Source organism: Epinephelus fuscoguttatus, linkage group LG17 (genome assembly GCF_011397635.1).
Source record: "Epinephelus fuscoguttatus linkage group LG17, E.fuscoguttatus.final_Chr_v1".
Classification (NCBI taxonomy): Eukaryota; Metazoa; Chordata; class Actinopteri; order Perciformes; family Serranidae; genus Epinephelus; species Epinephelus fuscoguttatus.
Window position 1 is genome coordinate 31,141,832 of NC_064768.1, and position 24,627 is coordinate 31,166,458.

Genomic DNA, 24,627 nt, shown 5'->3' on the forward strand with positions numbered 1-24,627 from the left:
ATGATTTCAAAGAATACATTTAAAAGAACTCACTGTTTTTAAAGTAGAGGGCATGCAAGCAGGGAATGGTGGGCATGAAAAGAGAAATAAGGATTCCAGGAAAAAAAAGGGGATAAAGGCAGAGGTGAGCTTTTAATCTGCAGTGCTTTGTGCCACTGTAATGGATAATAAAGACGAGGTACACATGTGCTGGGAGGCAGCTGTACTGTTCTTGTTAGTTAGAAAACAAGCTGTCACATAAACAGGACAGAAAATAAAAAGAAAGGTGGGGGCAGCAGCATCAGAGATTAGCTAACTGGAGCCTTACTGAGGTCTGTCAAGCAAAACAACAGAGGCACATATGTGAAAAAATACTGGGGTGTAACAGGTTGAAAAGTAGGAGTGGGTGAAAAGGAGCTGAAGAAAAGGCAATATGGAGGTGATGATAACGAGAAAATTGAACTGCAAACAAATGAATAAACATGGCAATGTTTCAGTGACACTTAAGAATGTCATAAAAATGTGTTTACACACATCTGCAGCGGCGGGAAACAGTCATTCCTTACCAGACAGTGATGAAATCGTGCGGCCCGTGAACTTGCAGCAGGGTGAAGTTGATTTTGATGCCGAAGCCAGGGGCCACGGTAATCAGCCAGGAGCAGTCAGCTGAGCTGGGGTATTCCTCTGGGTAACCCGGGGAGAAGATGGTCCCATTGTCTGATGTGATGTTCCCACCGCAAGGCACTGAGGGAGGGAAGGGGAAGGGAGTAAGGGAGTCAGAGTATATTTATATATATATATGTATCAGTGGGCCGGGAAAATAACAGGAATGATCCATAATTCAGCTGCAATTGGTGGAAAAAGGGGATTTTTCCTTCCACTCTTCTTCTGCTTCCCTTCTCAGTGTCTCTCTTCCCCTCTCCTTCACTCTTCGTCTAGTGCCCAGGCGCTTGTCTGAGCTAAAGATTAGCCAGTAAAGCCTGTTAGCAAGTGGGGACTTGGATGGAGTGTTTTGCTAAGATAAGGCCTCAACCCTCTCCCACTGGGGGTGAACACAGAAAGTGCGGAGATGAGGCGAGGGGTTAGTGCGGACTGGGCTTTTTGAGGTGTGTGTATACAGCGTGTGGATACGCATGTGTGTGTGTGTGTGTAAACTTGTTGGCGTTTGAGTGACAGCAAAGGTTAAAACAGCATGTCTATGTCAGAACTGACAAACTAGATCCTCACATGCCTGGTATCCTGAGGTTAAAAATATCCTGCACAGCTTGACAAATACAGTAACACTCACTCACATGCATACAAACTACTCTGCAGCCAGCCTCACATCTGCATGCATAGAAATTGTAACTAAATTTCAAACGTTCCTCGGGAACTCAGGAGGTTCTAACCAACTTAACGATTAGGAAGCTTAACATTCCCGCTGGTGCCCTTAGAGAAACCCCAAATTCACTGTGGTGGTGCAGGGAAAATCAGGAAGGAGCAGTAATCGCAGCAGTGCAGGCATCTCAGGCAACCCAGACAGGGTGTCGAGCTTAACAGCACACCCTCCGACGCCTGTGGGTATACGATCATTCCCAAAGCAGAGATTGCGTGTTTATCCCTCTGTTTCTCTCTCAGGATGTGTGTGCTCAAGTTATACAGCTGCCTGCTTTAGCCCTGTGGCTGATAGGCCCCTCTGCTGCTGGCTCACCTGTTAAATGAGCTATCGATCAGACTGATTGATTAGACCTGAGCACTCTGTGGAGTTGCACATCTGGCTGACGCCATCAACTAGCAAGCTACTTAAAGCTACATGTAAAAAGAGTGTGTGTTTGCTTAGTTGGAAGAAAAACTTGAAACAGGGTTGCAAATGTTTTAATTTTTTAAAATTCACATTATGTTGCAGTAACAGATGAGTGTAAAACATTACTAAGATTACCTCTGGAAAATATATAGCACCATCAAGTTAATTTCAGATTTTATTTGGCCAGTGTTAAAGATATACTGCACAGGATTGTCCAAAAAGAATGTGTAGACCACAGGTTTGTGGAGGTGTATTCATCTGCAGAGACTCATTCATTTTCTTCTTATTTTGCTGTGTTTGGGACATTTTTGCTGCACCCTTTGGGCACTGGCGTGTAGCCCCCAGCCAATAAAAGCATGCAGGGGAGTTCAGGATTTTATAAAAAGGTACAGACTGGGTAGTAGCAGCAGCATACACCCAAGAGGAAGCTACAAAAATACAAAGTGCAGATAAAATACAATTACAGCAGGGTCATACCGCAATCGACAATGCTTGTTTCAAAACGGGAGCACATCTGGAGTTGGCTTTCACTGCACTGAGGGAGAGGATGAAGAAAAGCGACATAGAGTTGGCCTGTTTTCTGTTAGACACGTAGGTGCTGGCGGTTAGCTTACTTAGCTTGCTAAACAATTGGTTTTCCATGACAACATATGTATCTACAGTAGTAGCTTGCAGTGTATTTTATAAGCAGTGTAGGGAGGAGGGGCCAAGTTTGAATGTTGTGTTTATGACAGTAAGAAGAATAATACACAATTATACGTGTACACTGATTATATTTTGAATCAAGCTGTATGCAAATGTTGGTTTCAAAACTACTGCATTACTACAGTCGACTTCTCTGTGGGAGCCCTCGACAATCTCAGTCCTCACCACTTCCTGATTTGCAGGCTTTACTTCTGCCACAGAGAGCAGGAGACTGAAATGGCATTTATTCCCCAGTGATCCCTGTGCATATAAAATTCATCACAGAAATATGTTTCTATCAAAACAGTTATATGAATATACAGGAAACGGAAAAGTGTTGATGAAGCAGGACGCGATGAGGCAGCGAAGGTTAAGTGCGGAGAGAAGTGGAGACAATCAAATGAGCAAGGAGAGAGGATGGTGCCAGCATTTTATAGACACAACACGGTATTATGATAATGCCAAGACAAGTAGGTAAGTGGAGGCAAGGAAACAAAAATCAATGTGTCTCATCCTCCTCAGAGGGAATGTGTGCAAATACTGGAGTGACAGTGAGACAGAAGAGCAGATTGTACTAAGTAAAGGTGGTACAACACAGTTCGCTGCCATGAAATAATAGCTGTGTATTAGCTGTGAGCAGAAAAGACTGATGCAGGTTTTCATAAGTCTGCTCATGCATAAAAATATCTGTAAAATCAACACATTACTTTGGAATTATTTGGTCAGTTTTGCTTTCCTTAATGACTTCAGCCCTTTAACTGGGGACAAAATGTCCAACCTGTACACACAGTCACATAGGAATGCGCACACACGCGCGCGCGCACAGGTATAATTTCTCGGATAATAATTTTTCAGCTTTGAACTTCATGCGAATATTGAAAATGCCCATACAAAAGGAAATTTCCATGAGAGAATAAAGTCTATCTCCTGTTCCTTCTTCCTTTTCACTCTGTTGCTCCTTCTCTCGCTCGCATTTATCTCCCTGCTCGCCCATTCAAAGTTCCAGTGTCATGGGCATCACCTCCCTCCGTTATTTCGCCTGCTTTATTGAATAATCGACAGCCAGAGCGTGAGAATGTCGGTCAAGGACGAGGCGAAAGAAAGAGCACCCATTACTTTTCTTTTCAATTCAGCCCCTCTTTTATCCCTCTTTTTTTTGCCTCCATTCGTCTTTAGCGCAGTATTGATTTTCATTGAAGAGTACTTTGCTTTATTAATAGGGGATGATAATTCAGTTTCATTGCATTATTCATAATAGATAATCATTATCTCCATAGCCGCACTTTGCACTAATGCTCAATAGCTCAATACACTCTAAACAGGAAGTTATCTTGTTGTTACCTTGATTGTGTATTCACTTGTTTGTGAGACCATTTAGTGGTCAGATTAATAAATGAGTTGAATTTGCACATTAATTGGGTATAAATCATCACATCCCTTACCTTCGCAGCGAGGGAACGGGTGATCCCAATTGCGGGTGGTGCCGTGCTCACAAGTGAGGATGGAATGTCCCATCAGCTGATACCCGGGCAGACACTCAAAGGAAATAGACTGGCCCACGTTGAAGCCAGCACCCACCACCACGCCGTAACGGAAAGGCTCTGGATCGGGGCACTCCTGTAGCTCGTAAGCTGAGGGAGAGAGCATGTATTCAAATCAGTATTCATTTTCCAATAAAGTTAGATACTTTTATTCAGCCATACAGTATTATGACAACATACTGTGATTAAGCGTGTTTAAACATGTGTGTGCCCCTGTATGCTCATTCTTTTTACTGTCTAAAGCAGCAATCAATTCACAAAACAGATTCGCCTTAATATATATTACTGCTCTGCCTCCAGACAACGGACGTATTATTGTCAGGGTTTTTCCTGCACATAATATTATGAGGAGGCCACCTCCGTCAAATTTCATGCACTTGGTGGATTTCTGTCATATCTAACTGCATTTGTGGCATGACGCTGATGTGAAGGCACTGCCAAAACTGCCAAAGAGGAGGAAGAGAGCCATCTGTTTTTGGCTGCACCACAGAAAAGCAGGGGCCAGCCCTATAAATGCGAGTGTCTCTCACTGAATGACTGAGTGACTGACTGAGGGATGAAATTACACCATTGGCCAGTGGAGCGTTGGTGTTTCCCTGTTTTTTTGTAATTATTGGCGACATAGTGTTTCTGCTGGTGACATCTTTGCCACCATAGAAAAAAAAAAAAACAATTAAAAAGAAAAACCAAATATTCTGCAATCAATAATATGGAACACGGACTTGAGGACGTTATTAGCCTCCTCCTACTTGCCGTTTGATGTTTTGATATAGTTTGATATCGCAAGGTGGCATTTATAAACGCTGATGCAAATAGCCGTCTGTACGGTAATACTTGAAGGTATCTACATAAGGGTGACATGACACTGTCATAACTATGACAGACACTGTCATAACTATGACTTTAACAAAAAATGCACCTCTTTTTGTGTTTATGACAAGGTGACATAATGATTATTATAATTCAATGTGCAAGGTTACAGACCGATTCTAACACTCGGTCAGATAGATGTCTGGCAGGATACGACACAAAACTGGCTGTCGTGACACCATTATGACAGTGTAATGAATAAATTCTTTGACCTGAAGTAAAGTGGTACCATTTTGAACATACGCTGAACAAAATATAGATCATTACCTAACATCTGAGAACATGAAACACACTGATAAAAGCAAAAAAATTAAACTATGAAGCAAAATAATCAAAATAAATTACATAAAGGATAAGCTGTCTTTTAAAGCTGTCCTGTAGTTATGACTGTTTTTTTAAATTAATTTTGAATGCTTCAAAAACAGAAAGAGATCTACATTTGTGTAAATAAAACATTTCAGCAGAATCGTAGTCTAACAAGATATTTAATTTATCAGTACTTGTGGTCATGCTCTCAGTATCAAACACGGCTTAACTAGGCCATGTGATCTGTTACTTCAGTGCAATTCAGAAACAAATATAACTGGGACCATGACAGAAAATTGCAGATAAAATATAATATCCAGTACTTCACATTATAGACACCACTGACAAGCCCTGTAACAATCTGCCCACAGTTTAGCACACTGGTCATATACGGTGCAGCCATATACAAGGTTATAACCTAATCTTGTTTCCCTACAGCAGGAATGTGTCGGGTGGCGTTCTGATATTTCGTGGCTGATCAAACAGGTGAGTATTATTTCTTTTGTGTCCTCCTCGTCAGTGTAGTGTTTTTAGCTTTGCAGATATGGCTTGCAGTATCAGCGCAGTAAGAGAGCAGGGCACCTTTTTTCTTTTAATAAAATATGATTTAACCTGATAATTGTAATTTTCCGCACTCATATAATCATAGCTTGTAAAATGTGTTTGCTTGATCCAGTTAAAGGCAGGGTACACATGCACACTCTAAGAATGGTACCACCTCCGCAACATTTTGAGCCAGGAAAAACGCGTCCTCTATTTTTAGTTTCCAACTTAAATTCCCCTTCTACATCTTTGTGTTGTTCTTCCTCCTTGTACTCAACCTCCCACTCACTCACTCCCCCTCCTCCTCCTCCTCCTCCTCCTCCTCAGACAAGACTTTTCAGAGGGAAAGAAAATGCCAGGGGCGGGTTTGACTTGTGCCGGAGGAGTGTGATGCAGTCATCATAGGTAGTGTGGGTAAATAATTCTCATTTTCTCCTCTTGGATACAAAAGCAAAGCAGGCAGTGAGCCTTGAAGAGCCAGGATATAAATATGACTAAAGAAATCGATTTCTATGGATCACAGCTTCCCTTTGTGGGAGATAACTCATGCAAATACTGAAAAAGGGGGGAATTTGCAAATATAATGCTTGATTTCTATGCTAATGTACACATAATTATGTAAATGCACAATGCTACCTTTCGATTTGCCGGCTCGCTTGTTGAATCACAAAATACAAACTTGTGCCTGTTGCATTTGCAGACGAGGGCAGTGTATCCCTCGCAGTCATGCAGGTATGCAGTGAAGCTTTTTATTGGCACATGCTGAGAAAATCTTTTAAGTGATCAACAGTTTTATATACTGAGATTTATTGATCTGGGGAATTTACTGGCTCTGTGGGCTGATAATTCTGACACACTTCTGTTACGGCTTTACATGCTTACACCCCACAGTAAAGTGACACTAGTACACAAGTGACAACGAGGGGGAAAAAAGGAGTCACTCCCAGAGATTATTATTTCTCATTCTGCGTTCACAAAACACAATTTGTCTCAGTGACTTTCATTCTTACAGTGTACTCTATGATTGTGTCAATTCAGGAAAATAGCTCTGATCATTATTGTTACATTCTCTGCACTATGCTGAACCACATTTCAGTCACAGCGAAGACGGTTTGAAGCAGCCAAAAAGCTCCAGCCACACTAAAGTAATTACTGGTTTGATCAAGCTTCACAGAGGAAAGTAACTCATAATACTAATACTGGCTCAGCTCTGCAAGCCTCGGTGATTAGAATCATTATTATAAACATATATTAGCTAAGTCTATTTTTGTCTGACACAATCCTGAGGCTGATCATAATTTGCTGCTTCAATCTCCTGCATCTTTTACTGGGAGTATACTGTCCTACTCAGTATTTTTTTTGGTCTCTTACCCTGGTACTCGAATCTAAACCCCGGCTTGTTCTGTGAGTGGTCACTGTGGAAATATACTGTGGTCTCGTGGGAGGTGGTGAGAAGGGAGGAGGGAATATCCTGGCCGCTGAAGCGACCAATCACCGCGCTTGTATCAAGGGGACCGTTGCGAATCTCAAGGAAATCATGGTTGGCCTCGGTGGAGAAGTTGAGGAACTGAAGGTGGGCTCCTGGGAAAAGAAGAAAGGCGACACAGTGAGACAGAGGAGGTAGGAAATTGAAAAAGAAATGATATCATCCTCCTCCTGAAATACTACTTAGGTCCCTCTGCACAGGCGCTCAGATCTGTGTGAGTTTAGCCCTGTCGATCTGAAACTACAAATGTTGACACTGCAGAGTCCAGCCCTACAAGTTGTGTAACAAAGGTTCTTGTGTGTGGAAGTGCTGTAAGAGCCTCTTGTGATGCTCACCATAACCAACCGGCAGGTAGATTCTCCAGGTACAGTCACTGTTGCTAGGGTAGTTGCCAGGGAAACCTGGGCTGAGAATCATGCCCTCCATCTCTTCCCGGATCCCGCCACATTGAGCTGGCAGAGGGCAGACAAGGCTTTTTATTAGCATCTGCAGACAGTGATTCCTCCAGATTAAAATGAGATTACAAATATGGTTCAACGCAGCTCTTTGTCTGTGACAGTGGGAGTACAAAACTATAACCCGACAACTACAGTTCAAACAAGAAATACTTGCCGACTTTATATGAAATAAAATAGAGTGGTTTAATATACAGTAAGTTAGTCCAATTTGTTTTCGTGAAAACATGTGACAACCCCTCTGCTCCACTAGGTGTGTCTGTTTTCCTGCCTGTTCTTTCAGTTACAGGATGCGGGTCAAGGCAGAGTGTCATCGTTAGCCTCATGAGCCACACCTGGGCCCAGTGTGCTTCATGATATAAAGCTCACCACCTTCAGACAGAACCTCTTCCCTCACGGCGCAGCTGCTGTTCTTTTGTAAATAAATGAGCTTTAAACTATTTGTACACTCATCTCATCTTCCATTATTGTTGCAGCCCAAGAGAAGAGAGCAGAGGAGAAATACTTAGTCGTTTTTAACCTAAATCTTTAAAACCTGTGAGGGTGAAGTCAGAAACTAAAGACCGAAGGGCTAAAATCCAGAGATAAAAACCTAAAAACTATCTTTTCGGTGGGTTTGCACTGCTTAAAGGCAGGGTGAGATTCTTTTTAATGCAGGTCAGTGTGCTCCAAACTCTTCTTAAGCACAGATAAGGACATCTCTCTGCACCCTAACCCCCAAACCCTTACATCACACTAAATAGTGTCATCATTCTATAGCCATTATGTAGCTTGTTTGCAATCACGTGACTATTATGATGCACAAAATTCAGATGGAGGGCAGGAAGTGATGAATCCATAGACTAGGGTATAGAGGAAAGTGACTAAAATAAAAGGTTGGAAGAACCTACAGGTGGCAGGTATCATCACACAAAACAACTTAATCAATTTGCCCAGTGTGGACATGATCGTCATTACAAATTACTTTTTCCCTCAGACAACCTAACGTTACCAACGTTACACTGTGAGCTGATGGAAGCTCCATCCAGCTGTTGTTTTTGGCCATGCTTGACTGTAAACATCTTTTATATTTCAACCCTGTACATGGATGCTCCACTGTCAGGCTTACGTTGCTAGGTAACACAAGCTAACTTTAGCTACTGTTTTCTACCTACTAGGTTAACCGTTTCCATTTTAAAAATCTGGGTCATGGCAAAAAACACAGAGAAGCACATTGTACACACATCCAACGCCAGGCATGTTTAACACAACACTTTTACGTTAATGTTTGGCATCAACGTAGTAGTCTTTGTCTCAAGTTGTCTCCCCTCCATCTAGACAGCGCTCCAGTGTCTGATGTCATATGCAGAGAAGCTACTGTGCAATCAATATATACTTCATAATAAGTTACTGCAAAAATTGTCTATTTCCACTTGAACAGCATTATTATTATTGTCAAATACAATAATAACTTCACTGATTTGATTAAAAAATTAGCCATCAGAGTTTAGATTGGTTCCCTATAAGCCTCACTTTCACTATACGATTCTGTCTGCGGCCAGGAACAATCTCCTCCTCAGTTTACAACACAAAGGAAGTATGTCAACCAATGCGCAACCTAAACAGGAAGAGGATAGTGCTTATGTTATCCCTGGTAGCTATCGATGGCTATCCCCAGTTACCAAAGAGTGCCGAAAGCTACTTTGTTGAGTTGCCTCTTAGCAAAATGTCCTGGGTGATTTTTAGTTTTCTCCGTGTATGTCTAGGGCTTTATTGTGAAAGGTAAGGACAGTGAAAATGCAGTGTGCTGCTACTGACAATGTGGGAAGCGACAAAGAGGTTGTTGTCTACTTTTTGGACTATGGCACCTCCATGTCATTTTTTTATTGCCTTCACAAGTATAGGCGAAGCTCATAACCCTCGGCTACAGTATAAGTTCTTTGCAGTGAGAATCCCCAGTAGCTGAAATGGTAGACAGTGGAACAACTGAAATAACTGTGGAAAATGTGGGAGTTTCTAACCTCTGAGGAAAACAGAAAGTGACCCGGTTGTTTTTGCTACAGTGGCTCTAACAATAATATTACTCAGGGACACTAAGAGTGCGGGGAGGTTCAAAAGTCGCCTGTTTCCAGAGTGAATTTTATGTAAAAATTGTAAAAATTATTAAAAAATTTATACTGACATACGAAGAGACAGCATCTCAACAAATGGGCTAATTTATTTCACTATTAACGAACTCTGGAGCTTTTTTCTTTCTACCTGAGAAACTGAGGTGGCATACACTGTTTCTTTTTTTTTGCTGCTCTTCAACCTTCTCCTTTCATCTTAAAACAACCAGTGGATAAATGTTTTCTTGACTGAAGAAGTAAAATGAAACACTGAGCAAAAGCAATGACTGAATCGAGAGAGATGAAAAGCGCCAGAGATCCTGACACCAAAAATTAAAAAGATGAAAGGATGCTCAAACTAACAGTAAAATAATTAGCTGACTAAAAGAGAAAAAGAAAAAACGGAGGTACCGCAAGGAAAAAAGTGTCGAGGATTAAGAAATAAATGGGACAAACAGGCAACATAAGTCAGAGGAGGAATAAGTGAGGGGTTAAATGTTATCCTGTAGCAGCACCAGAAGCCTGAGGTAATCAGGAAACTGCTGATGCCTGCGAACATGATGAATCTTCCCTGGACTTCAACCAATCACAGTCTGAGATGGAACTAATTAGGCAATAGTAGGTTGCTCCAATAAGTGGAACCCGTTTGTCAAGGCACTCTCCCAGGGAGGAAGACTCGAGGTGTAATATAGAGAAGGAACCTAATGCTGTTTCATTTGGCATGTGCACTCAGCTCTCAGGTAGAAATATCAAACTCATTTTAAAAGTGCAGGAGCTCTCATAAACTCAAACAAAAACACACACTATTGAAATATAACCTTTGCGTTTTTGTTTATAACTCTGATTTTATTCATTTTCTGTTGAATGCAAAAGCTGGGTTATGTTTGTTATATAATGCATTGCTGTGTGTGAGGTGTGAAACCGCACTGGAGAGGAAAAATGTACCTTTGTCGCCTACAGTATGCAGTGATATGGTAATTCAATTCCGCTTTCAATCAAAGGGTGATGATGACGCAAGTGTTGTTGCACACGTCAAGTCTACGTGAGAGATGCTCGGTGTAAAGTAAGCTGGTTTGTTGTGTGAGATAAAGGATCTCCAAGGGACAAAGTAAGACTATAGAAGAAAGTTGCAGAAAGGAAACAGAAGGAAGGCAGGACATAGAAGCAAGATATTTTTACCAATGCAGAGGGGAGGTGGGTAGTTCCATCGTCTGACGGTTCCAGGCATACAGGTGATGTGCGAGTTCCCCTGCAAGCAGCATCCACGCACCGATGAGCGCACACACACACAGACACAAAGAGAAAAGAACAACAAAGAACAGGCAATGAATTAATTTGTTCCCCCTTCTGTCACTCATCTGTTGTTCCAATTATTTGAACCTGCTGCCAGTCTCCACATGACTTCATGTGGTGACTAAATGGCTTAATCCATCTGAAGTGACAGAGAACAATAGAGAGGGAGCATTTCAGGCATATTAAGATGATCACATTTATTATTGCACTGCCAAACTAAGCAACACAACATTTTTCTGAGAGATAGAAAGTTAAGTTTCAAAGCTAAGTCACCATGAAGATAACATACTTTGGTGTCTAAACCCAACTAAGTTTTGGGAGTCATCGGCAAACAGCCTATTCTGCTGTTTTGGCATAAGGACGTGCCAATGGGCCATAAGAGATTGGAGGAGCTTGAAATGGACACCAAAACAACATGCTGGTGATTTCTTTTGAACTGTTGCTATCTACTTTCACATGTCTCACTGATTAAGGACTGATACTGGAATGGCTGATCATTACTTCAGATATTTTCTAGCTCTAGGGCTGTTATTTTTTCTTCTTCTTTACCCTATCTACCTATACCTGCGGCCTGAACTTAGGTCAGATTTACCAATTTATAAGCATTACTGTGTAGGTAGGAAACAGCTAGGCATTTCTGCACGCAGGCATATGCTGGATATCTATTTTGACAGTATGACTGATACAACATGTACGATAAGATGTGATTCTATAATCACTGTTGGCTATAATTATAGTAACTTCATTCATATGTGGGCACGTCTACATAATTCTCCTAGATAGTGTTCCTACTGCAGATACTGGGAGCAAGGCAATATTCTTGCCATTTACATGATTGCGAGTTAGTAGCGTAACTTACCGGTAATGGTATAAATTATGATTTGATTATCCAGAGGAAATGGTTAGTAGATATTAGCTTAAAGTAAACTGACTGCACATCTTTCATGGAAGTAAAGTTAAGTGAAGTAAAGTAATTATTTTGACTGAAATAATTTTCTCGAACATTCTTTTTTTTTTTTTTACTCACACCTGCTTTTTGTCTTGCTGCTATTAATCTTCACCAAAACTCTTTGTCACAGCAATTGGACAGGTCCGGATGGACTTGTGTAGCGCAAAGTGAAGAGGGAACTCTCAAATAGAATTTGTGTGAACTACTGCATCCAGTGTGTTGTACAGATGTCACCATCTGTCTCCTGAAGCCCAGCTGACTACAGTGGGAGCTCTGGAGGATGTGCAGAACAGTCAAACTCAGAGGCTGTGCAGAATTCTGAGTTTACAGCACATCATCCAATAAATTACAGGCAGCAGATGGAGGGTATCTGTCCTGATAGTATCTGTCCTGATATCTGTCCTGACTGAAACATGCATGGATCATAACATCCAGGGTGGATGACAGGGATGAATCAAAACAATCATCACTTAATCTATAATCTATAAAACCATATGACCAATTTTTCCAAAAAACACTAAGTGCAGCATATGCATAATTTGGTCACAGGAAGGGAGATGCAAATGAGGTGTATACATTCTCTAACTGGTGTCTATTAATGCTAAAGTCACAGTACTCCATATTACTGCAAATATGTTTACACTGATTTAATCACTCTACCATAATCAAGAGCACACAGTTCACTGGGGCTAAAAAAATAGATACATAACTTGTAAATAAACTTCTAAAGTTAACTTAAATATCTGGATACACATACATCCAGTTTACCCCAGACTGCTTTATCCACTACTGTAAAATCTGACCACTGCTTGAGGAGATAAGTGAAAAGGACAGGAAGGACACCGACAAAAGCTAGAAAAGGATAAGCATCAATGTATGGTTGCATATGACTGAACCACACCTGAAGGTAGGAGATGTTACCTGTAAAGTATATCCCGGTTCACACTGGAAAGACACCACATTATTCATCTGAAGACGCTCCCCAACCTTGATGCCATTCATAGGAACCACAGGCTCTGGACAGTTAGTCAGAGACACCGCTGAGAAAAAGATGAAAAAAAGACGACAGGGACAGAGAACAAAGAATGGAGATTTAGAAATTATACAGAAACACAGAGGATTAAAAATTAAAATATCATAATGCAAATTGCGACTAAAACATTGCAGGAGAGATGACTGACCCTCAGGAGAGACAACCAGCAAGGCTTTATAAGAAATGCACTCCTGTTGGATTTAATACTTCTGCTCCTCAGGGTGTTGGTACTTTACATCCAGTGATGCGAACTGTTTTTACTTACTTTTGTATTCCAGCCTGAATCCAGCTGCAGACACACTAATATCAGAGAAAAAGTGGAGGTAGAGTTGGTTGGAGGTGCTGTTGAGGAGAGCTGGAACCGTGGTGCCTTGGGGAGAAGATTAATAGTGGAGTTTAGCAATGCTATCTCCTGCATAGGCCGACCATAACTAACTGTATAAGCTACTGGCAAATAGCCGAAAAGCTTGTTCTTTTTACGTTTGCCGACTTAAGGGTGTGTGTGTCTGTGTGCGCATGCAGCAAAAGTGCAGGCATGAATCACTGTAGATAGGTGTATCAGGATTTTTTGGGAACACAGATGCATAATAGTGCAACCTATTTGCGTAAACGAGACAAAAGAAGGAGCTATTAGTTTCTTTCAGTGTGTGGGAATGTATTCAGCTGGTAATAAATGAAACAAAAATCCGTCCAAAACAACAAAACCAAACAAAGCACTTAATAAAATCATATGTTCTACAGATACAGCATGACCTAAAATTGGTTGTTTAATAACTCAGATTTGTGAGCCTGGCACTTCTCTTTCATCTCTGTACTTCAGGTTACATCTAACATTTACTTTTGGTCAGGTTCCAAGCACAAACAAAGGGACAATTCCCTGTTGCTGTATCTTCGTAGCAGATACTGTAAACAAACGCTCAGTTCGACTTCACACAGCAGAGGCTAACCTTTGTAGAATTGGACCAAGATTTTTCAGGGGAAGCTCAAACACTTTGGAAATTTGAAACTTTTCCATGACTGCACCAGCTGCCTTTATCTACTCTGAATTTAATTAAGCGATGTTACAATGCCAACTGTGTCCCATGTTTAATATTGTATATGTTGCTTAACACATACAGTATGTGATCCAGGTCATATTCTGTTCTGTGGAAACTGATTAGACTATTCTGCTGCTCTATGCTTTTTCTGGCAAGTATGCAGATGAGTGATTTTAAAAAATGTGTTTCGTGTCCAAGGTTGAGGTGGGAATAAACATTGAAAACGTGATTAAATACACGCATGGAAACGGATGCACACATACCAATACATAACAGCAATACCTGAGAAGCTGCCAAGCATAGTGTCGGTGTTGTCTCCTCCGTCGAACACCTCCAGCGAGTCCCAGTTCTGCTCTGTGACAAAGCTGATTACCTGGATCTGAGGCAGGGAAGGGATCGACAACAAAAAAAAGGATGGGATTTAGGAAGCAGAGCAGTAACAGTAGGGTCAAGGGTGGGTTTGTATAGGGAATTCAGAAATGAGACTGAAGGGCTGAAGACGAGTGAGAGGCACACAACACAGAAAAGTGAAACTGACGTCTTGAAGAGAACGCCCATTTGGCTAATTACTACTCTCATCTTGAGGGTAACAGTTGTCTCGTCCCTGACAAAGTGAACTACTTGAACTACTTGAGCCTATCCCAGCTGACATTTGGCGAGAGGCAGGGTACACCCTGGACAGGTCACCAGACTATCACAGGGCTGACACATAGAGACAGACAATCATTCACACTCACATTCACACCTACGGACAATTTAGAGTCACCAATTAACCTGCATGTCTTTGGACTGTGGGAGGAAGCCGGAGTACCTGGAGAAAACCCACGCTGACACAGGGAGAACATGCAAACTCCGCACAGGAGGGCTCCCTCCTGGGACTGAACCAGGATCCCTCTGGCTGTGAGGCGACAGTGCTAACCACCACACCACCGTGCCGCCCTTAGGTGAATACAATCGTCTCTCAATCATCACTTCTGAACCAACACACTGTAAGTGTATGGCAATGTATTGATCCGCAGAGACCCTGCCCTCTGCCTGTATGGTGTGGCAGTAGTGTGTAGCCACCAGCCACTAGCAGCATGCAGGTGAGTTCAGGACATTATAAAAGGGTAAAGACCAGGTAGTGGCAGCACACATCCAAAAGCACGGACACAGCACCAAAAATACACAAATAAAGTGCGGTGAAACACCAAGCTGACGGAGCTTGCTCCAAAGCGAGAGTGTATCTGGGGTCTGCTTTCACTTTCACTTTCTCTGCCAAGCACTGAAGTAGAGGATGAAGAGCGACGTGGACTTGGCCTGTTTTCTGTTGGACAGGTAGGTGCCGACGGTAATTTGTTATCTTGCTTAGGTATCGATTTTTCCATTATAACAAATGTTACGTTACTGTAATAGTACAGTAGCCTGTAGCGTACGTACAAGTGATGTAGGGAGGATGAGCCAAGTTTCAATGTTGAGTCTACAAACAGTGAGCAACAAATCCTGCAAAGTGTACTCAAATAACATCAATAACATTCTTTCTATACTGTTTAAGGTATGAAAGCTATGGAGGTCTTTAATAGTAGAAGTTCATAATTCTCCATAGAAAAGAACAATAGTCATTGTGCCATAAAGTGTGCCTTTGCTTTCTTGTCTTTATTTCAAACAACCTTTTGGAGGGCTGCGTTCAAGGGGTGGGCACTGGATTTGAAATTAAGAAAACTGTCTGACAGCTGCAGAGAATGTTGGATATTCTTCAAAGAAAGGCAGACTGAGACTTCTAACTCAGTGTGTCTGTGTCCTCAAAGAACAGTCACCACCACAGAGAAAAAAAAAGATACCACATACTGTAAGAATAGCATTCTGGATGCTCAGAGAGATTGCCTAAATTATGGATTTAAAAACTTATTTGGCTGCCGAATGCTAACCAGAGAGTGTGGGAGGCTTACCCCAAATAGATAAAATTGCCGGAGCACAAACAAATTAAAGTGACTGTGTGAAAGGGGGCCGCGCTGTGCCATCTACTCCATCTTTGTTCTCTGTCTTCAGATAAAATTCATCTGTTTCTTCAACATTCTTTGTGTTCTCAATTCTTGTACTCTCTCCAAGCCTCCCTTTTCTGTTCCTCTCACATTTAGTCCTCGGCCCTCTCCTCTGCCTCTGATGGTTATAGATCGGATACGAGCCAATTAAAGGGGCGGTAGGGGCTCTGGCGCATCCCGGGGAGACGACGCAGATCACAGATTGATCTTTCATTAGGGGGCCACAGCAAATGTGCAGGCAAGGCACCTCGCTCCTTTAAGTTCTCTTCTGGATCGTGACACTCCAATCTAATGTGTCTCTGCGAGCTGGTAGAAGGGGAGCAACAGAGAGAAAGAAAACGATGGCATGAAGAAGATGAGGTGGACTAGGAAGAGGAGGGATGCAGCAAAGCCTCTACAGTTAGCACGTCACATTTTGGTAACACAAGCAGTGATCCCTTAGCAAACAAGGAAGTGTGTGTGTCTGTGTGTGCAGTGCTGGCCCAGAAAGCTATCATGTATCATCACCAAACTATACAGTTGTCAATCAGGTACATACACATTACAGTGTCATGCTGTTTGCCTTGCAGAGCATGTGCCTACAGCCAGCTCTCTGTTCTTATTCTTGGTCTGTTTCACCTCCGAGCTATTGCCATGTTAGTGTGTAGTGCAGCATGCTAAGTGTGCCTGTGGGCCATCTCGTGTATTTGACCTGCAAGGACAGTCAGCTGAGGTGGAGGAGCTAATAGCTGAGGGACTGCACTGAGGTCATTAACCACAGAGGCTGAAGCATAAGCCTAAAAACTTTCCATCAGGCAGATCCACAGGGACATCGCACAGGTTCCTGGGGAGTTTTCCATCATACACGCATCAAAGAATAAGAATATGCAAACTGAATTAACTCCCAAGAACGAAAAGTAAAGTAATTGAAGGGGCAATTATATAAAAATGCATTTCAAGTTGTGCAATCTCAAGTTTCTGGTATAGTGATCTGCTAAATTAATTTCTGAGCCTCTGTAAAGTCTGAAGACTTTATCGTTTAGCAGCTCTCCTGTACCCTGAGTACTGTAAATGCTATAACTTAATATACTGTGGGTAGCTCTGTTAATTAGCCCTGGGTAAGCTGAAAACATATCACCACACAGGAGCTTGTTGTCGAGGCCATGCAGAGCTTTAAAGGCTACAGGCTAAAGGTAAATAAAATCAGCTAATTCCTTTAACAGTGTGACAAGAGACCGTTTTAAGTGAACAGATACTCATTATGTTTTAAGAGAACTGCAATAGGTCACTGCAGCTCAGCCTCAGAATATTCATTAATGGACACAAGCTGTTAAACTAACATGCTGACAGTAGGCAGATAAAAAACTACAAATGTTCTCGTTTTATTGCCTGTTGAGTTAATTATTATACTGTATCATGAAGAGTATTATTATTATATAATTTTTCATATCTGGACAGTGTGTTACATTTTTTTTATATTTCTTAAGTATACTTGCCAAAACACAGTTTCTGACTTAGGGATGAGTTAGGGGATGTAACGTATTACACTATGTTATTAACATAGTGGAATCTGTCTCTGATTTACTCATGGATTAAACTCATTTTTGCATTATCTGATTGTCACAAAACACGTTACTTGAAGGTATCTACATTAGGGTGACATGACACTGTCATAACTATGACATGGCACGATCATAAACTTGTCAGGAACATTATGTACATGTTATAAACGTTTATGACTGCTGTCATTAAGTGTCATTCGGTTTTTGTAATGACAAGTTGACATTGTTTGGGTTGTCTTGATTATGACAACTTGACATTAATCAAAGTGACATTACCAGAAGTTGTCTTTGTCATGACAAGTTGACATTAAATTGGTTTGGGATGTCCTTATAATGACAACTTGACATTAACCAGAAGATGTCTTTATGTTATTGTCAAGTTGTCATTATAAGGACATCCCAAACAAATTTAATGTCAACTTGTCATGACAAAGACAACTTCTGGTAATGTCACTTTGATTAATGTCAAGTTGTCATAATCAAGACAACCCAAACAATGTCAACTTAATGACAGCAGTCATAAACATTTATGACATGTTCATAGTGTTTATGACGTGTTCATGACAGTGTCATGTCATAGTTCTGACAGTGTCATGTCACCCTTACATAGATACCTTCAAGTAAAGTGTTACCCAATTCTGTCACCCAGGAGGTACGCCGATGCCAGGGAGAAACTCTGCAACACAAACCTGGATCCCTGATCCTTCAGGAACAGTGATCTTCCAGACACAGTTGAGGCTGTTGAGGTACGGCTCAGGAAAGCCAGGAGATAAGATGGTGCCAGTTCTGTGAGTCAGGTTGCCTCCACATGGAACTGTAGGGAAAAAAAAAAGGATAAAAAGGTATGAGCTTGATGAAAAGACGTCATATCGCAGTGTACCAAATGTATCATGGCGACAGACTGGATGTACCAAGATGTAAGGACAGCAGATTAGGTGAATGTCAACAAGCATGCATAAATTTGCACACTGAAATACTATTGAAAAAATTTGTTAATATTCCTTAATCTCCTTTGTTAATCTTTTTCCTCAAACACAGATCTGATTACATTAGTGGGATTAAGGAGTTTCCTTCAAACAAGTGTTAAGAGGCAAACAGGATGAAGATCACACAACAGGTTAAGTAAAAGATAAGAAAAAAATCACAATAGTTATTTAAAGAAGTTCATTAAATCACAACTACTCTTAACCAGCTGGCCAGGAAAGCACACACACACACACACACACACACACACTTGCACTGTTATACTAGAAACAGTGTAGCACATCTAGTTTACACTCTTACAACACTGTCTTCCCAGCTTGCTCTGCACATTTACACATCTGGTGACAGCACAGAAGCATCTGCTACAGCTGTATGCAGTGTGTGTGAGAGTGCGCCTTTGTATATACATGTGGATATCCCCCATATGAGCACGTGTGTATGTCTGTGTGTAGTTGTGACCCTCAGCCGTGCCTGCCACCTGTGCACTGCATGGCTGAATCTCGCTGTATCGCTGCAGGCAATGGCTGGCAGCCCACATCTGTGTCGTAGTAACGAGAGTTTGACACTCGAGGCACCAAGTGGGAGACACACAGAGACGGAGGGAGAGATGGAAAGAAAGAGAATGAAAAAATAAACAAAGAAACAAACAAATAAAGACAGAAAGAAGCCAAGAAAAGAGAGCAAGACAAATAAACAAACAAGCTGGCTGGCAAGTGTTTGTGTCTGTGTTTGTGACTCTGGTGTGTGTATTTGAGTATTCATGCCCTACCTATACAGCTGGGTATGGAGCTGTTCCATTGTGCCAGGGCATTGGGAACCGTCAAACATTCAATGGCGCTCGATCCCTCCAGCATATAACCTGGACTGCACTCAAAGCGGATCACAGCGCCAACAGCAAAGTTGTTACCCATACGGCGGCCATTGCGGGGCTCAGGGACCGAGCTGCACTGGGTGGCACTGGTCCGTGGCACAGCTTTGGAGAAAGAGAGTGAAAAACAGGGTCATTAAAGGTGTTGATTCGATCTCATCACCTGTGACATTTCCAAGAAAACGGCTGTTTCTCTCTTCTGTCACTGATTATAGCCAGTTCATGACAGATTTCACAATTAGTTCTCCAAACACTTTGTTTTCTTGTAGGCTTTTCTAAGAATCTCAAGACTTCATCAATGGAGTTATTTGTTAGGAAAGTTACTGTGGGTGTCACTGAATGATCACACTGTGTCCCAAATAAATAATACAAAACATGGTATTCAGCTTCTCTTTGCCTTGTGGTTCCTTCAGCTTACTTACAATAAAAAAAATGAATTATTTATTCATTAAACTTTCTCCAGAGCTGCAATTGCCTTTGGATATCTGCAGCAAATGTCATTTCTGGTACAGTGCATTGTTTAAGGAAAATAACAATTCAAGAGAAAAGACCCTCTTAGGGGAATAGAAGAACAGGGGAGTTTAAGCACAACCTTTTTCAACAGACTGCTATACTTCTACAGTGTTAATGCTCCAGAGCACACACTTCTGCTGACACACACACACACACACACACACACACACACACACACAAGCACATCACAGCTCAAGCTGCGGCTGAAGGTGAATCCTTTCGAAATAACTCAACAAGTCATCTATTATGGAGGGGAATTGGGCTGTTAGAACAGAGGGGATCCAACAGGAACAAGACAGCAGGATTTGTTTGTGTGCATCTGTGTGTGTGTGTGCCTGTGTGTTACGCACTTACCCTGGTATACCAGGTGGAATCCTCTAGAGCTGGATTGGCCTTTGGAGGTGAAGCGGATCAGGATTTGGTTGGAGGTTGCTAGTGGCAACGACTCGCCTGAGATGAGAAAAAATAAAAGACACTTTTTTAGCAAAGTGTTGCCTTCAGTTTATATTTGTGTGAGTGCACTGCCACTGTTTCTAACTACACGACTGCCATCTAATCACCTACGCAGTTAGATAAATAATATTGCCTACATCAGTCTTGTTAAATCACAATTTAAGTGTGAATTTCAGTGACTATTTTGGGGACTGTGTGTCCAGCATTGGTAGGAGTGGTGGTAGGAAATCTGCTAATGATGGTGTAAAAGAGAGCATACTGCAGCTCTCAGAATATGGATATATTTGGAAGCTATGATCACGTCCAGCATTGCAGGAAAGTGCGAAGTAACATCTGATGTCAGTGAAAATCTATTACTGAAGATATTAAGATCATTTATTCTAGAGAAGTGCTAAGTAACTTTAGGCTTCACATTAGGACTAGGCTTATATGGCTTTATGAGGCAAACTAAGCATATCACAATATGCAAATTCATGCTGATTATTAAGATCCTAATATTTTACTGTCATACAGGATTAGGCTTATCTGCTATATCTGCTTATTGGATAGCAAACAATTTCCTTCAGCCCCTTGTGACTAAATGGAAGTCCTGATTATTGGCACTGATAGCATTGTGTCACATGTACAGCTGAGCGTCTGACTGCAGTCAAGTCGTGTTCTGGGAGCTTAGAGGCTACATTAGATCAGCATATGAGCTTTGAACATCATGTTAGCTGACTATCATGCTCTTTGTTTTTACCAGCTTAGAAATATTTATAATTTATGGTTAATTTCTTTGTCTTGTCCCAGCTGGACTATTGTGGCTCTCTGCTCACATCCCCAATTAACAAATCATTACTGGAGAATCTGCAGCTGGTTTAAAATGGTGCAGCATGCCTCCTAAGTGCTTTAGAAGCAGCTGCGGGGATCACAGCTCCCTTGACTTTACTTTATCGTCTGCTTGTGAAATAAAGAATCAAACTCAAGGTTAGGTTTGTCACCTGCAGTGCAAGGCCCTCCAAAATCAAGCTCCTGCTTAGAGTCAGAAGTCTTAGCAGCATAATGTGCAGGCGGGACACTAAGGTCACCTGACCGGAGCTTAGTGGCTGTCCATCTGTCATAATTCAGGACCAAGGATGACCGAGCTTTTGTCAATGCAGCAGGTTTCTGGAACGGTAAATTTGGTCAGTTGTGCTCTGTTTTAACTTGGCATGTGGAAACCTATTTGTGCAGACAGGCCTTTCAGTTTGGTCTAAGTGAGTGAGATTAGTTTCTGATATCCACCTTTTGCTCTACTAGCTGTCACATCTTTCAACTCACAAGTCCTGAGAAATTTTAGAGGGTTCAATACTTGTTGAGTGTTCAATTCCTCCAAGACCCTTTATCTCTGGCAAAATGTCAGTCCCATGACTATAAATCAGATCCTCATATTTCATTACTGCTATGATCACCTGCTGTCCCCATCAGCTCATGGTGTAATTAAACTCAAGGAAAACCCCCGTGATGCATCTACTGTGGTGGAACACTGTTTGTTGACTGACGTACAACATGATACAAAGTGTGAGCATCTCTGCCTCTGCCTCTCTGTCTCTCTCTCAGTGTGCTGCTGACTGGCTCTCTGCAGTGGATCTCATTACTCTGTGTCTGCTTGCTGTCACACTGTAGTGGGAGGCAGACGTGCTTAACCCCAGAGGCAACATCTGTGTGTCTGTGTCAGTGAGTCGATCCTGTGCATGCATGTTTAGCTCACGTTTTAAAAGAGTGTGTGAATATTTCCGCACCTTCAAGTGCAGTGTCCTGAGATAGCTCCGACGGCACAGTTTCTTAATGCGTCACCGCCGTGATTTTTCAAGTCTCACTGTCGGATCCCCAAGGCATGCTGGGTAGTTTATTAGAAGACGCCCTTGCTGCGTGCTGTCATGGTGACAGTGTTTCATAATTTGCTGCGCGGGGCAGGTATTCATCCAGACAGATCAAACATGTGTCAGCACGTAACTTATCAACCCTCTGGCCACGTTCCAGCTCCAAAACACTTTGCCCTTATAATGATCCTCCACGCTGGCGTATGGAAGACTCACAAGGACGGATGTGACTTTGGCTGGAAGTCAATAGTCAAAATTCAGCGGCAGTTGTTGGTGTGCACTGAGTCGGATGCAGCAGTCATGGGGATCGATGTCAGAGATTAACGCTCCAGCTGTTAAACCACAACTCAAACAGGTTTAAAGTTAAAAATAGCACCGTAAAGAAATTCATGTTTTATAAATAAACTGGCACTTTCACTGAAACAAAAGCAGCAAAGCATGATCGCAGCGAAATGGACTCACTGATCACAGGTAAAATGATGGCCAAGAGAGTGACAACTGCCTTTTTTTAAAATCAATTCAAAAATTTGCATTTAGATAAATCTCATTGATTCCTTGATCCAGTGCTTTAGTCCTTGCTGCCTACGTGCCGTCTCCTTCTCTTTTCCAATTCTCACCTTTTATCATTCACTAATTCAACTCCCCCTTTCCACTCATTTTATACTGTCTGTCACCGCTGCCTTCAAACAGTCACAATCATTACCTTTTCTTGTGTGATTTGCCTCGCTAGACATGACAGTAATGACAACACACTGTTGAATGCTATACTGAGACGAGAGTTTAATGTAATATGCTTTTCAGGGTCAGGATAATCATAGCAAACTGCCTTTTGTTTTGAAAACTGTGATTTACCATGCTTGACAAATAATATCCTGCCGACCACTAAAATACTCATTACCTGGCTATATTTTACTGCTCATAATGACAGCTTGTATATTTAGTCTGAATGGGTGAATTTCTGGCTTTACAAGCTTGCAGATGTGGATGTTTGTGGATTTGTGAGCTTCGTTTTCCTTGTGTGGTGCATGAAGGTACACACTTCTGGATTATGCCTAATTCATGCTAGTTATGCCTGCGTGCACTAGTTCCTCAGCGGCACCGTCTGTGTGGGCTAAAAGTCTCTCTTCCCTTGCCAAACTGTGTCAGCTCTGCTCTGCCATGCCTGGTTAGAGAGCTCTGTGAACCTGCCGCCAGGAGTCCTCAGTTAATATAGCGGCCTGTTTATTGAGCCGTAAACTGGATTTTCTGAGGCTGCCCTGGACACAAACCAAAGTAATCATTTTGCTTTTGTCAAGCCACAGGGCGAGGGCAGGTTGAGATGGAGGGCTGCCCTAAAGTCACACACCTTTTCACTCCACCCCTCTTGAAAGGTCGAACCTCCCCTATTCAAGCTGTTTCTTTTGTGGCCCATCAATACAGTTCTGGCATTTATCACAAGCTTCCGCAATTTTACAAGATTGTTGCAACAAAAATCATTTGTTGTCCTCGGCCTTGTCGCTTTTATCCTTACAACAGTTATCCTATTTGCTATCCTTCATTCACACACTTGTTCTTTTCTTCCATCTTTGTGTACGCCAACTGTACATCTGTTGGACATGTATTCAGACGTGTTTTCAAAAGAGGGCACACTTCATTTAGGGACTAGTTCAGGTTTAAACTTTATCTTTAAGATTAAGAATAAAGTTTAAATTAGGATTACTCTCAATTAAAATAAAAACAAAAGTAGGGCTGGGTTATGAGCTCATGTGCTGACTAGATTTTGGATACGCTTTGGTTACGGTATGGCATTCCGCGACCAGGGTTAAGGTGACGGCACAGGGTTGTGAAAGAGTGCAGTCAACAGATGTTTCTCACATGCTTGGCTGAAAGTACTTGTGTCTCTTGAAATTAACTGGGCAGGAAAATACGACTGCTGTTCATGGGAAACAGGGATTTCTCTTCATAACTGAATTTTAAACTGTGAATAATAAATCAGAAAATGTTGTTGAGATATTCTAAGCTTTGCTAGATTGTATGGTTGTGTTTGTTAATTACGTAAGTAAATTAAAGATCTTGGAAAAATGTAAAAGTAGTGTTTGTAGGGCTGTACCAAATAGTTCAAAGCCTTGAAGCTCTACTTGTAATGTTGACATTTGAATCTAAAATTAACATTTGAATGCAGTGCAGCTTTTTTTGCATTTCTATTCATTCCGATTAAACCCAGTATTTCTGCACAGTTAGAGACGGGGCGAGACTTACCCGCTAAAGTAGACTCATAGTGTTACAAGAGCTGCTGAGATTAAGATGACTTCCAAGCACAAGCCAAAAAACTAGGCCTGCTGTGATGGATCAAGCCCCCTTTAACAGGTTAGATCGCTGTG

The 24,627-nt window shown here is 41.7% G+C and overlaps 1 protein-coding gene across 1 annotated transcript in view; it reads right to left on the reverse strand.

Annotated features, from left to right (window-relative positions):
• csmd2 (CUB and Sushi multiple domains 2) overlaps positions 1-24,627 on the reverse strand; it is a 291,890-nt gene that overhangs the window by 55,699 nt on the left and 211,564 nt on the right. The window contains exons 34-44 of the mRNA XM_049602272.1: positions 20,328-20,423; positions 19,362-19,565; positions 18,298-18,422; positions 14,329-14,425; positions 13,275-13,379; positions 12,898-13,016; positions 10,914-10,983; positions 7,528-7,644; positions 7,078-7,287; positions 3,889-4,077; positions 546-723 (exon numbers count right to left, since the gene is read on the reverse strand). Coding sequence (XP_049458229.1) covers positions 546-723; positions 3,889-4,077; positions 7,078-7,287; positions 7,528-7,644; positions 10,914-10,983; positions 12,898-13,016; positions 13,275-13,379; positions 14,329-14,425; positions 18,298-18,422; positions 19,362-19,565; positions 20,328-20,423 — 1,510 coding nt within the window. The remainder of the gene's footprint in view (positions 1-545; positions 724-3,888; positions 4,078-7,077; positions 7,288-7,527; positions 7,645-10,913; positions 10,984-12,897; positions 13,017-13,274; positions 13,380-14,328; positions 14,426-18,297; positions 18,423-19,361; positions 19,566-20,327; positions 20,424-24,627) is intronic.